This window comes from Podarcis filfolensis (assembly GCF_964270895.1).
Source record: "Podarcis filfolensis genome assembly, chromosome: 3".
NCBI classification, from domain to species: domain Eukaryota; kingdom Metazoa; phylum Chordata; class Lepidosauria; order Squamata; family Lacertidae; genus Podarcis; species Podarcis filfolensis.
In genome coordinates this window covers 106559629-106572492 of record NC_139606.1, presented here as the reverse complement: position 1 = coordinate 106572492, position 12864 = coordinate 106559629, and the positions used below count along the sequence as shown (strand labels likewise).

Sequence of the window (12864 nt, the reverse complement as noted above, 5' to 3'; positions counted from 1 at the left end):
AGTATTTCAATATGAATAGGAAAATGAGAGTACTCCTAAGCATTTTTAAAGAAAAAAAGCACTGTATGTTACCTTACATATATCATTAGTTGCAAGAGGAATCTTAAGTGCACTTTTTGGCTTAAATTAGTATTTCAATACTTGATGCAGGAGTGAGTAGCCTCAACCCCTGGGAAGCAAATGTAACGCCCTCTGTCAGACCCTCATAATTCTCCTGAGGAGGCCACACTCCTCACTTGCCCTGGTTCATACTCTCAGGGGTTTTGACTGGCTGGAACACATGCTTGAGTTTTGATCATGACTTTTGCTTATCTGGATGGAGGACAGAGAAGAGTGTGTTTAGAACCCAGCTTACTGTACAAAGGTAAGATTTCATTCACACACTTTTGACTGTGGACCCACCCACTATTGGCATGTGGTTGTTGTCCAGAAGGAAATGCTGCCTTTAGCTGAAAAGGGCTGCTCATCCCTGACAGAAAGCATTTTGATATTCTAGCACACCTGGGCATCCTAGAAGGGTTTCCAGAGACCAGCACCATCACTGACACCTGGCCTGGGCTTCCAACTGCAGGGCCTATTAGTGACTAGTTACTGATTCCCATAATTCCCAGGAGCAACATTAGGGCTGGACACTCCAGGGCATTGTGAGAAATTAATATGCTAGCTTTCAGTCACTCTCAGATTGCTGCGGCTACTACCAGCACTATATATGTCTGAGGGGATCCATATACAAGGGACAGCCCACCAGCAAACTTTGTGTACCAGGAGATCCCTTAAACCCATTGACCAGACGTTTTTCAGCATTTCTTGGATAAACTTTTATCCTTAGCCTTATTAACTGTAATTGTTTTTAATTAGAATAGCACAATTTGGTTGTAAAACTGGTAAGCCGATTTGAATTTTTAAAATTATATTCAAATTTATTAATTGCATTTTTAATTAAACAAATGCATAATAGGTTTCAATTACACTCAGAAGCTGCTGTTTTAATACATAATATTTGTATGTAAAGCATATATTCCACAAAAATAGAGAGGCTATCATTCATCTTGTTCTGTGGTGGGAGTGCTGGCTGCCCTTATCATTTCCCAAGTTTTGAGGGAGTGAAGCCATATTCAGGTGTTTGAGGAACATATGAGGGGACTATATAGACCTTCTGTAGGAAAATGTACATTAGACTGCCACAGTGGATATTTTTATAGATTACGAGCAGACTAGAAATCAGCAAAGATTTGTTTAATCAAGGGGGATTCCAATTCCCTTAAGATATGCTGCCTAGTGGCCATTAGATGGCACCAATTTTCTGTGTTGGTAGGATAAACTACTAGAAGTGAGCCTTCCAATGGTTACTTTTGGCTCCAAAATGCAACATTGGATAATTTATGCTACCTAATAAAAGGCAGAGATTGGAAAGAAGATTGCCTTGCATGCTTAAAAGCAAATGAAAAGACGTCTCTTCCCGTTTTGAGGTTTTGGCCAAGAATTCTTCCAGTTCAAAAGCTGCAACCAAGCTCAAAAGCTCTTTGCTAAGACATACAGATCTGTATCCTAAATACTTCAACCACCTCATAAATGTTCCTGCCCTTTGGAATATAGGCAAAGTCCAATTAATATACTAACTCAGGTATTTTAATATTTCTATTACTTAGCTGCAGCCCTTTGAATCCTTATATGGTTTTGATATTATATGCCTTTTTATAAACCTTGCATAAAGTATCAACGATAACTGGCTATAAAAATTATAGCAGATTTTTTCACATACAGTTAACAAGGATCTTTAATGAAGATTTTCAGAAATATGCTATTTCCATTTTCTGTTTGTTAAAAGCAACACAGTTTGCAGGGCCGAAACTAGGCTTTCTGTCACTCGGGTCAAAGACCCAGTTTGGCACCCTACCCCCCCCCCCATGTGTGTTTGCGTACATACATACAAAGACACAAACCTCAACACATTTATTTGTAAAGGACATAAAAAGTAGGCAATATATTATTTGAATACAAAGGAATCCTAAGAGGTGTTATGACTGTATCATCAAAGGGATAATGAGCATCCCTTCCAGTAAAAGCAAATTGTGTCAAAAATAAAACTTCCATGTTCAGCAAGTGTCTATCCGAGGTCAGGATTTTTTGAATTGGATTTATTTGGTCACAGGATCAATAAAATACTGCATTTCCATAATATCAGCCAAGACCTTCTGGTTTCCTTTTAATATGTTCCCCCCCCCCCCCCCCGAGGCTTTTTGTCTCCCACCCTTCTTCTTGGTTCTGTGCAAACCCTTTCAATGAGTTCAGACGTGTAAATTTACTCCCAGATAAGCTTCAACAGGATTCCTTTCAATTTTATTTTTGTTTGATTACTAATTTTAAGAAATGATAGTTTTGTAGTCATTTTAAGTTCCATGTAAGGTGAAGAAATGCTTTTTTTCTCTACACATTTTTCATCAAGCCATATAAACATATATTATATATCCTTATTAAAATTTTATCTTTCAGTTATTCCTAATTAAAATTTGCTTTCACAAAATATGAAAAATAATTTATTCTACTTAAATGTATAATGTCCCTCTGCTTTTAATGAATGCAGTATCCAGAAAGATATCATGGGTTACTCAGAAGAGAGCATTTCCCCCAAGAGTAAGTTCAAAGAGTGATTAATATTTCCAAGGCACTGGTTTTAAGGTTGAATTAATGCTTTCTGTTTAGAGTTCCCACTCTGTGTGGTTTTAATAAAGTATTTTAAAAAGATAGGCAGGATATCCAAAATATCAGGATCTAACCTACATGCTGCATAGTTTCAAAGAAAGGCAAAGTGCAGTGAAATACACACGAAGGGTATTGTAATATACGTATTTTTCAGAAGGAGAATCTTCTGAGCCTCACATGATTAAGAAGAATTCCATGAAAACTTGTGCGTATTTGATGGTTCCTTTCGTTTCTCGGCGTTTCTAATGGAACATATCCCCACAGCTTCTCATTACAAAGTAGGATGCTTAATTTTGTACTTCGCATATGCATCAAGTATTTCTTCAATGACACTGGAGTCATCCAGTGTGGTGATATCTCCCATATCGCTGACATTGCCTGTCACTATTCTCCGTAGCAACCTTCTCATTATTTTCCCTGAGCGAGTTTTAGGAAGGCGCTTCACTACCTGTTTCAGAAGGGGAAGAATTGTGTTATTGTGAGAGTGAACCACTATGACAATAATATGTTAAATTAAGCCAGACACATACAGCCTTCAGCCTCTGTCCTGGTTCTGACATAAGAGAAAACCATGGTTCCCCCATTACAAGAACTGCAAATGGAAAAAGTTTAAGTGTTCTTTTGCAATTTGGAACAAACTGTGGTTTCCTACCATGTCCAAAAATGGCAAAACTGGTTTGTTCAAGAAAGTTACTTGGAAGACACCACAATCTGAAACTGTGGTTTGATCCAAGTATGTTTTAAGTATGGCTTGAAGATGCGACAGCTTTCCTGAATTTGGACCTAACAAGAAACCAAGCAGCAAAAGGAAACTTTAAACTTCCTACCCTTGCATGCATAGAAGAAAGGAACGGGTCTGCTTAAGCCCAGGCCTGACGGCACATTCTTATAATAGGTTACCCTTTGCATCTGGACAGTGCCATTGTGATCTTTTAGCCATGTTCATGAAGTGGTAAATGTAAACATATGCAAAAAGACACCTCTGATACTACCTTTAAAAGAAAAGCGGTATATGTACAGAGGACAAAGAATAACGGTGGCACAAGTCAAGTAATAGCAACTTAGGCTTGGAAAAACAACAAGCGTCTAGTAATATGAAGCCAGGGTTTAGTACAAGGCTTAGTAATGCCATTTTATAAAAGGACTATAAGGGAATTAATCATGAAGTAAGTTTTTTGTACAGCAGTAGCACTACAACAGAGGACAATATATTTTGGAAGTAAAAGAAAGTCACCCCCCCCAGGTTCAAGGGTTATCAGGCTAATGCAGTGTTTGCTAAATCAAGAAAAATCTCTCTGGCCATTACTAAATGAAGGCAACTGCATTCAAAGAAACATGACTGGAGTTATTCTTCTTAAGTCATGGATTCTCAAGATGAAAAAAGCCTATGAAAAAAGTTGATCAATTATACTGCCCAAGCACTTCTAGTCAATAATGGACAACCTGCCCCCACAAACAGCTGTCCCCATTTCACCGTTAAAGAACGAAGCGGGAAACAGGTGAGTACTGCTAAGTCCCTTTAACCAAACAAGGGGCAGGTACAAACTAGTCTGATAGGAGTCTGGGAGATACTTGTTCCTCCTCTAGAAACTGTCCCCAGTACCATAAGGAAGGTCAGTAGATGCACGTTGACCCCCTGTAGCCTGACATTATTAAAGACAAATTCTGATCCTGAAGAACTTACCAGAACATGATCAGGCACAGCATACTTGGCTATCTTGGAGGCAACTATTTCCCTTAGCTCTCTGGTAACCGTTTCTGGATGTGCTTTCTCATCTTTTAGAACTATGAAAGCAAATGCAGCTGGAAGAAAGGACCACAGTTCATTTATTATACATTAAACTACTCTCCACTCTTCCTTTTCACTACATAAGACAGCACATGTAGAATAGCCATTGCTGAGTGCAATGAAGTGTGAAAGTCTTGCCTAAAGCAATGGCTGTAAGGATATTCTTTTCTAGTCAAGTTAAGAAATTATGCTAAAATTCCTGTTCTGATCAATGTAGTTTTTCTTCATTGTTTAAAAATGTTTAAAATTCAAGTACCATTCTTAGATACAGTTGTGAAAATATTATTGCAGTGCAGACTTACACATGTCTACTTAAAGGGGAGTCATATGAGTTAAATGGGATTTAATCCCAAGTAAGTGTGTATAGCATTGCAGCCTTAAAGACCAAAAGCTTTAATGCCAAATCATGCCACATTTTGAGTAATGAATCCTCAAAATACTAAGGTGTTCAAAGTTCTTATAGAATCATAGAACTAAGGAGTTGGAAGGGACCACAAGGGTTGTCTAGTCCAACCCCCTGCAATGCAGGAATCTTTTGCCCAAAGTGGGCTCAAACCCATGACCCTGATATTAAGTGTCTCATGTTCTACATCGTGATGGGCAGGTAAGAAATCTTATAAATATATAAATACTGAATTATTCTACATGTGCTTCCTTATGTACAGAAAGAGAATCAAATATGAGAAATCAAAAGCACTACTCCTTGTGCAAGAATTCTTGGATCAAGGTATCATGAATTTGGTTTATAAGCTGACCCTGTTAAACTTCATATACAAATCCTGTTGCTAAATGTTTTAAGCAAAAGCATTTCAATTCAATGAAATACTATTAATCCGGCAGTATGTTTTAAAATTCTGATTCTGCACATCTGATCAAACTGGTAACAGGGGCACCTGAAATAGAATCTATTCTTTTTTTTCTATTAAACCATACCTTTCCTTACCTGACCCTATAAAAAGCAATCATTAAACATGAAATTAAGTATTTGAATAAAATCTTCAAAACATTTCATTTGCTTACCTTCCCCTTTGATATCATGCGGATAACTAATTACTGCTGTTTCAGGTACTGCAGGATGTTCATCCTTTAAAAAGACAAATAAAAAAATAAAGTTATGCTTCATAACTTCCTTTTACAAGTTGCATGAAGAGATACATGTATGCATGTCACTTGGGCCTAGTTCTTCAAACTGCCACCAGCAGTTTCTGTAATGGAACGTTACTCCATGGAAAAAAGAAAAGAGGTTCCTACGCACTCAAATCTGGCAGATCAGTGAGACGGTTAGGCTAGAACACCACTTCACAATATATTGTTTTGTATATACAAGGGTATTTTCTTATATGTAGTCTGATGTGGTATTCCTGAGTTTACCCTCTAATCCATTTGAAAAGACTAGGCCTTGATCTCTCATCAGCCACTGACTCTTCACCAGAGGTGTGAACCGTTTCCTTCTTAATAATTGTGTTTATGGTGATATCAGGTGGTCGACTGTCTGTGGTAACTAATCTGTAACCACATAAGCAAGTTATCTCTTAATGCCACAATGAAGATGTCAATGAATATCAATATGTGAGCAAGCCCTAAAATGAAAATCTTGTGGATTAGTGTGGTTCCCTGATGGTCAGTTATGTTCCCACTGACTTGACTTAATTAGGGCCAACACTTTTCATTGCCCTAGAAATTACCATAGCATCTTCAATCTCTGCAGTTCCAAGTCTGTGCCCACTGATGTTGAGGACATCATCCATTCGCCCCGTTATCTGGTAATAGCCTTCTTTAGTTCTATAAGCACCATCACCTGTAAAATAATAACCTGTAACAACAAACAAGCAGTGTCAGTTAATGCCTTTGATGGCAGCACTAAAATTCAACATCAGAATGGGCACTGTCCATTAGTCCTTATAGAATAATTTGTATGTGTGAACATGATTCATAACCACTCATTGGTAACTTTTTTTTTAAATGGGAGAAAATGACCCATGTCATAGCTGACATTTTAGAAGTATGTACATAAGATAATGTATAAACAACACCAATTAGTAAATATGTTTCAGAACTTTTCATTTTTATCACTGTTGGCTTTATATATATACACACATATGCTTAACTGGCTTGGATAATACAAGCTGCAATATCCAGCTTGCACAGAAATTGCTGGTACAAAATTGATTTTTCTTTCTTTTTTGAAGTGTCACATATGATATACAGTACTGTCAAAAGAAAAGAGTCAGCAGCTTCTGCAGAAATTATGGTGCACTACTTGCACCAGTGTTTCCACTCTCACCTGGGTAAGCTTTGAAATAAGCTTCTACAAATCTCTGGTGGTCTCCATAGATGGTCCTTGCTATACCTGGCCAAGGCTGTGCTATGCAGAGAGCTCCAGAGACATCATTGCCTTCTAAAACATTTCCCTGAGAGTCCAAAAAAAAAGGAGCAACTGTCAATATAAAAATTAAACAGAGATGTTGCAAAAGCTGAACTATACTGTCTAACTGTATGTTTCATTAACATTTACAATTTAGGACATTAGCAGCATAAATGCTAGGACCAGCAAGAGAACCACAACCTTCTATCAAAGTCCTAGACTAGAGAGCATTGATACAGTCAGCAATTTCCTTAACAAAAGTAAAGTCCTATCTGGATAGCAGGTCTGACCTGAAAGAAAATAATAAATGATAAGCAATCCTTAACACCTGTCTAAGTTTCACAATCCTTTGCAGCAAACCATTTATCCAGGATTTTATTAATGTTTGAGATAGGTAGATAGGTAGGTAGATAGATAGATATGAAACAATGATTTGGGAGTTTAGGAACAATACATATACCAAAAAGGCACTATGTCTTTGAATGTTCATTGATCATATTTTAACAAATCTCACCTTTTCATCCATCAATACTGGGGTAATCCCATAGAAAGGCCGCATTGCTATGGCAGGAATGATCTCAGCTCCTTTTTCTGAAGGCCGAGGAGCGATGCAAATGCCACCAGTTTCTGGAAGAAAAATGGTGGAAAGCAATTGAAATCCATGCATCCTCTGCTCTCCTGTAGGCTACAGTACAATGTAGCCCCAATAAAAACAATAGCAGGTTTATTATTCATTGCAATGGGAAGTGGATTGAACCCTTTAAAAATACGTAGAACAACCTTGCAAACAATTCCAATATATAACAAATAATTCCAATCCACACCATCCATGCCTTACAGGGAGTCTTTTCATCTGAGAGGCAGAATATCTGAAGGTATAAGGTTTGACTGCCACCCCAGTCTCAAACCTCTGAAGGCAAACTCACACACATAAATATAAGCATTATTATATAGTGGAGCCTCACTTGCTTCTTTTCAGTTTTCCAAATTTCCAGTTACTGAAATCCCCATCAATAAAATTATCTCTGTTTATTTTAGGGGGGGGGGACTCTCGCACTCAGGCAGGCAGACGGGAGAGAGAACACTGGAAGGTAAGAAATATAGCATTTCTAGATGCAACCCATCTGTCAGTGCTCAACTGACAGTAGAAAGGCTTCTAATCTAGTCTTCTCAGGCTGCCAGGAGAAACAAGCAATAATTGGTAGGGTGGCTCATGTAAAGGCATTACAAGAATGAACCCAAACTTCATTTTGTATTGCAAGTTGGTGAATTCCAACTAGACTAGACTCTGATGATGATGAGCAAGTATGGGTAAGGGCTCCTGAGAGGTTAACAAAAGCCCATGGATAGGCAATGGATCTATTTATGACACATATATATATTGTGCTTTTCTCCCATGATAAAACTCCAGGCAGCATACATGGGGCTCCCAGGCACTGACCAGAACTTTAGCTTCAACTAAACTGCTGTGCCATGTGTCTTCAGACCATGCTTTGTACATAGATGCCATCCCCCACAGGATCCCCATCAATCTGGATTCCCAAGGGTGGGTATACTACCAGAAGTCCAGCATTATCAAGAGCCACAGAAATGATTATTCTCCCGGACATAAAATTTTCCTTCGCAAGCTCCTTTTTAACAAACTCAATTTTGTCTCTGTCCCTAACCACGCAATGGTTAAGAGCAAAGATGGGCACCTGCAGAACCGGGTTAAAATTTAGATTTCTAGACTACATTATATGGACTGCCAAACCATCCACAATGGAAAAAGATGGGTGCTGCTGGGTGGGGGAGACAACCACATCTTAAAGGAGGGGCAAGCAACTATAGACTCCCATACGATCTTGGACTACAGTTCCTATTATCCCTGACAACTGGCTATGCTGGTGCCAATGGGACTATAGTCACTTCATGAAACCACACTAAAGCATCTATAGTGGCATCTTTGGGGACAAGTTCTTAAACATGTTGCAGTGACTAGTATAGGGAAGGTATCAGTTCCTGTGCAAAAATACAGGGACGCGGCTTGTTTTATTTTTCTCCCCAACATGAAGCTGCCAAGAAAATTGTATTCAACCCAATTTCATACACTTAGCAAGTAATTTCAACAGCAGTGATAGAAGTGCAAGGATATTATGGAATGTGCTTCCTTGTGCTGTTTTCACAGCACTTCAAATGGTTTGCTTGAAAAGCGGTTTATGAGACTAAAATACTATTATTATATAGGATTAGATTCTCCCACCCATTATGGGCATTCTGCGATTATTTTCAATTCAGGACTGAGCCTCTTAATCATTCTTTCCTCATTTCTCTCAGGATAAATGTTAAATCAGATCAGAGATTTCAACCTTAATCAGATCTTTTATAGCCTAACACTAACAGATACACAAAAAGAAGCAAAAGTAATAAAACCGCCGGAATATTAGGCCCTACAAATAAAGAAAGCCATATCCAACAGTTGTATTCAATTCCTTTGATAACTTTGATTTACTGCAAATGAAGAGCTACTGGTAAATGTGTAATTTTTGCTATTCATATCTAGGGATTTTGTCTCCTGATTGCCCTGTGAAGGTTGGAAAAGGAGAGGGTAGGGCTGTCCTAGTTGGCACAAAACAGCAATCCTTCATCTCCCTACCCCACCCCCTATTTATGGAGATCAGGGCTCAAACATGGCTTATATGCTAACAGGGAAATTATTTGGGATGTCTCAAAGGTAATGGATGTTTGCCCTAATTACAAATCACTGCAAAATACATTAAAGCTATTGTTACTATTTATTGTGCATATAGCACTTTTAAGGCATTAGTCCCTTTATCCTGTTTGTCCTCTTAACTGGGGAAACAGAACACTCTTCTCCTTTTATAAGAAAGGAAACAGAAATAAACTCACATGTAAAATAATCACAAGCACATCAACACTCAACAGGGAAGGAGTATGAAGTGTATTGTACTGACTTCCAAGACTTAAGTTTCAACTTGAGAATTGTTCCCATATAGTTATCATTATTTTCTCTCAAACGTAAGTGCTGCATTGGTATGCATCTTAAACAACAGTTAATGGTTCTTGCTTTAGTTTTTTTTAATTGGATTTGGGTACTAGGTGCTATTGGTTTGTTAGTTATCTTAAAAAGGTGCTTCAAAGAAAATTATATCACAATGCTTCTCAATGACTACATTTTATTGTGTTAATGTAATTATTTTAGAACCGCTCTGGGATCTTGATGGATGAAAGTCAGTTTAGAAATTGGCAGAATAGTAAAACTAGAAAGAGAACTGTGCAAGAGACATAGTGAATAGGGAAAAGGTTGAGCACCCCTTACCCAAGCCCACTGCTTCTCAACTAAAAACAGCAACAACTTTCTGAAGCTAGTGTCAGGCCTAAGGCACATGCATGTATGTGGTATGTGTAGTTAAACCCTAAATTTCACATTCACCTAAAAAAAAACCCCATAGACAAGCCACTAAATTCTTAGCCACCTATCTGAAAAGGGAGACAATAATTCCTACATTACAGGCTATTAAGATTAATAATACAATGTACCCAAAATGCTTTGAATACTTGAAATTTGCTAGATTCATTAACCACAGTAGTATCTGAATATTCAAGCTGCATTTAGCACCACGCCATAGTCCATGCATCCTTTTGGCGTCGTGACAAACTTTTGTTTAGAATACTATATAACCTCAAAAGTCTTGTCAAAGCACCTTACAAAAAACTCTCAGAATAAAAATCAAATCCTAATATGGTGTCAGAAATGTCTCTATGGTGAAAGGATTATGACCATTTTTGCCCACATCCTTGGTCTTCCTTGGTGTCAGTTTTTGGCTTCTGTCTGCTAGACTGCAGAGCCTGTTCAGGGCCTCTGAGGCAAGGGGGTGGAGCTGAGCAGCTGGATCTTACTCAGCCCACAATGCAGGCAAGTCTGCATTGTTTAATGTTCTGGAATTTGCTGTTCCATGCTTAGATATTTCTGTGCTAACCTTGAATTAAATGCTGGTATTATTATGAGGCTTGGGACTAGATTACCTGAAGGGCAACTTGTTCCCACACAAGCCTGCTCAGCTGCTAAACTCTTACTACCTGAGGCTCAGGGACACTTGTGCAGGTTCCCCTGCCTTCATAGGTGAAGTAGATGGTTACCCGGAAAGGGCTATAGCTCTGGAATGTTGCCCCAGGGAAGCTCCCCTAGAACTGGCTGCTGTCTTTCTAGCATCAAATGATTTTTATTCTTATTTTACCAGACTTTTCAGATTCAATTTTGTGTAAGTCTCCAAAATAAATGGGGAAGAAAAACAGTTAATCACTGGAGCACATGCTTTGCATACTGAAAATTATTGGCCTCTCCAGTTAAACATAGCAGGTGATTAGAAAGACTTCTGCCCAAGACTCTTGGCAGACACTCTCAGACACAATAGAAAATACTGGGTGAGATGGACAAACAATCTGACCTCCTATAAGGCAAGCTACCTCTGGTTTGAGGGCTAAAGGTTCATTGAACACTGGATCTGAAAATTATGCTACGGTGTAGAGCTTGATCAAACTTTGCAAATATATTAACACAAGATGTGCACAATGAGCTCCCTGTTACACACATACACACACACACACATACTCATAATCTCCCTCTCACTTATCCACTCATCCAAATGCTTTCAAATGGATTCGTAAAGCCTGATTTGTTAATCTTTATGCCTGTTCAAGTTGATTATCTTGTGGCATACTGCTGCTTCAGAGAGCTATGTTCCAGAGCGGATAAACAGCAATTAATGAGCTATTTTTAAATTGATTGTGAGATGTGCAATTGAGCTAACACGATGGCAAATCAACTCACATTCTATATCCTCATAAACACTCCATGCGAATTATTCTTACCACTACCATTTCTGTCCAAAGGAAATAATAAATCCTCTCACAGGAATGTGTGCATTTGTTTTTGCATTGGGTATAAAGCTTTTGAGAGATTAAGGTTTCTGCTTCTGAGCATCAGCAATAATGGAAAAAATCATTCTATTTTCAAATAAATATTTAAACTAGATAGACTAACTTCAGGGGTGTTCTCACGAAACAGCTCAGGGGATCCGAACCCTAGGCTCTTTTGTAATGAGAGTTTCTAATTTAGAGATATTCCCTTAGTATTAAGAAGTCAGTAGTTTGAAGACTTGCACCAAGGTCAGATGCCCCAGGCAGTTCCAAAGGCCTAGAGGTTGTTGCACAAGCCATTTCTTGTTCCTCTAGCCTGATAAGATGGCTTTAAACAGGATGCTAGCAGCTACCCAATAAACACACAATGTTTATTGTGCACAATGCTCTGTGTGTGCGTGTGTGAAGGGGGAGGGGTAGAAAGATTTTTAAAACTGTCATTTATTTTTACCTGTTTGCCACCAAGTGTCCACAAGAGAACAGCGTCCCTCTCCTACCACATTGTAGAACCACTGCCAAGCTTCATGGTTTATGGGTTCTCCCACTAAAATCCAAAATAGTAAAAGGAAGAATTGCGAGTTCTGCCAAAAGTATTTTGTATTTGGTAACTGATCAACAATCATATTAAGAATGACTGAAGGAACTGGATATGTTTAGCAAAAAGAAGAACTGGTAGAGAAACATACTAAAAATGTTCAGAATTGGTTGTCCTTTCTACTAAAAATAGGACATAAAGCAACAGGATGAAATTAAAAAGAAAGGTTTTGTAAACCTTTAAGTTACAAACGCGAATTAAAAATCAGAAAACTTTGGAAGTTTTGAAAATGAAATGTGTGTATTTGCATCTACTGCAGATACTATAAAGAGTAAGGGGGTTGGGTGTCATGAACCAAATTTCCCAGGTTGTTTCTCCACAGCCACAAGCACTTGGGTGCACAAGACCAAGAACGGCAACAATCAAAAATGTTCTTCAGATATTTGCAAAAGAGGCAGCTCACATCATCTTGTCAGTTAGATTACTACTGTTGAGGTATGAGAGTGGCCAGCCCTTGCAAATACAGCAGCCTATGAATTTGTGCTTTGTCTG

The 12864-nt window shown here is 38.3% G+C and overlaps 1 protein-coding gene across 3 annotated transcripts in view; it reads right to left on the bottom strand.

Annotated features, from left to right (window-relative positions):
* Positions 1–1938: 1938 nt before the first annotated feature.
* The window catches only part of ACSS1 (acyl-CoA synthetase short chain family member 1), a 31234-nt gene continuing 20308 nt past the window's right edge, over positions 1939–12864 (bottom strand). For all 3 annotated transcript variants that reach the window (XM_083605114.1, XM_083605115.1, XM_083605116.1), the window contains 7 exons: positions 12229–12321; positions 7372–7484; positions 6777–6903; positions 6178–6305; positions 5513–5576; positions 4388–4506; positions 1939–3151 (listed from right to left, as the gene is read on the bottom strand). In XM_083605114.1, coding sequence (XP_083461240.1) covers positions 2975–3151; positions 4388–4506; positions 5513–5576; positions 6178–6305; positions 6777–6903; positions 7372–7484; positions 12229–12321 — 821 coding nt within the window. In that variant the 3' untranslated portion in view covers positions 1939–2974. The remainder of the gene's footprint in view (positions 3152–4387; positions 4507–5512; positions 5577–6177; positions 6306–6776; positions 6904–7371; positions 7485–12228; positions 12322–12864) is intronic.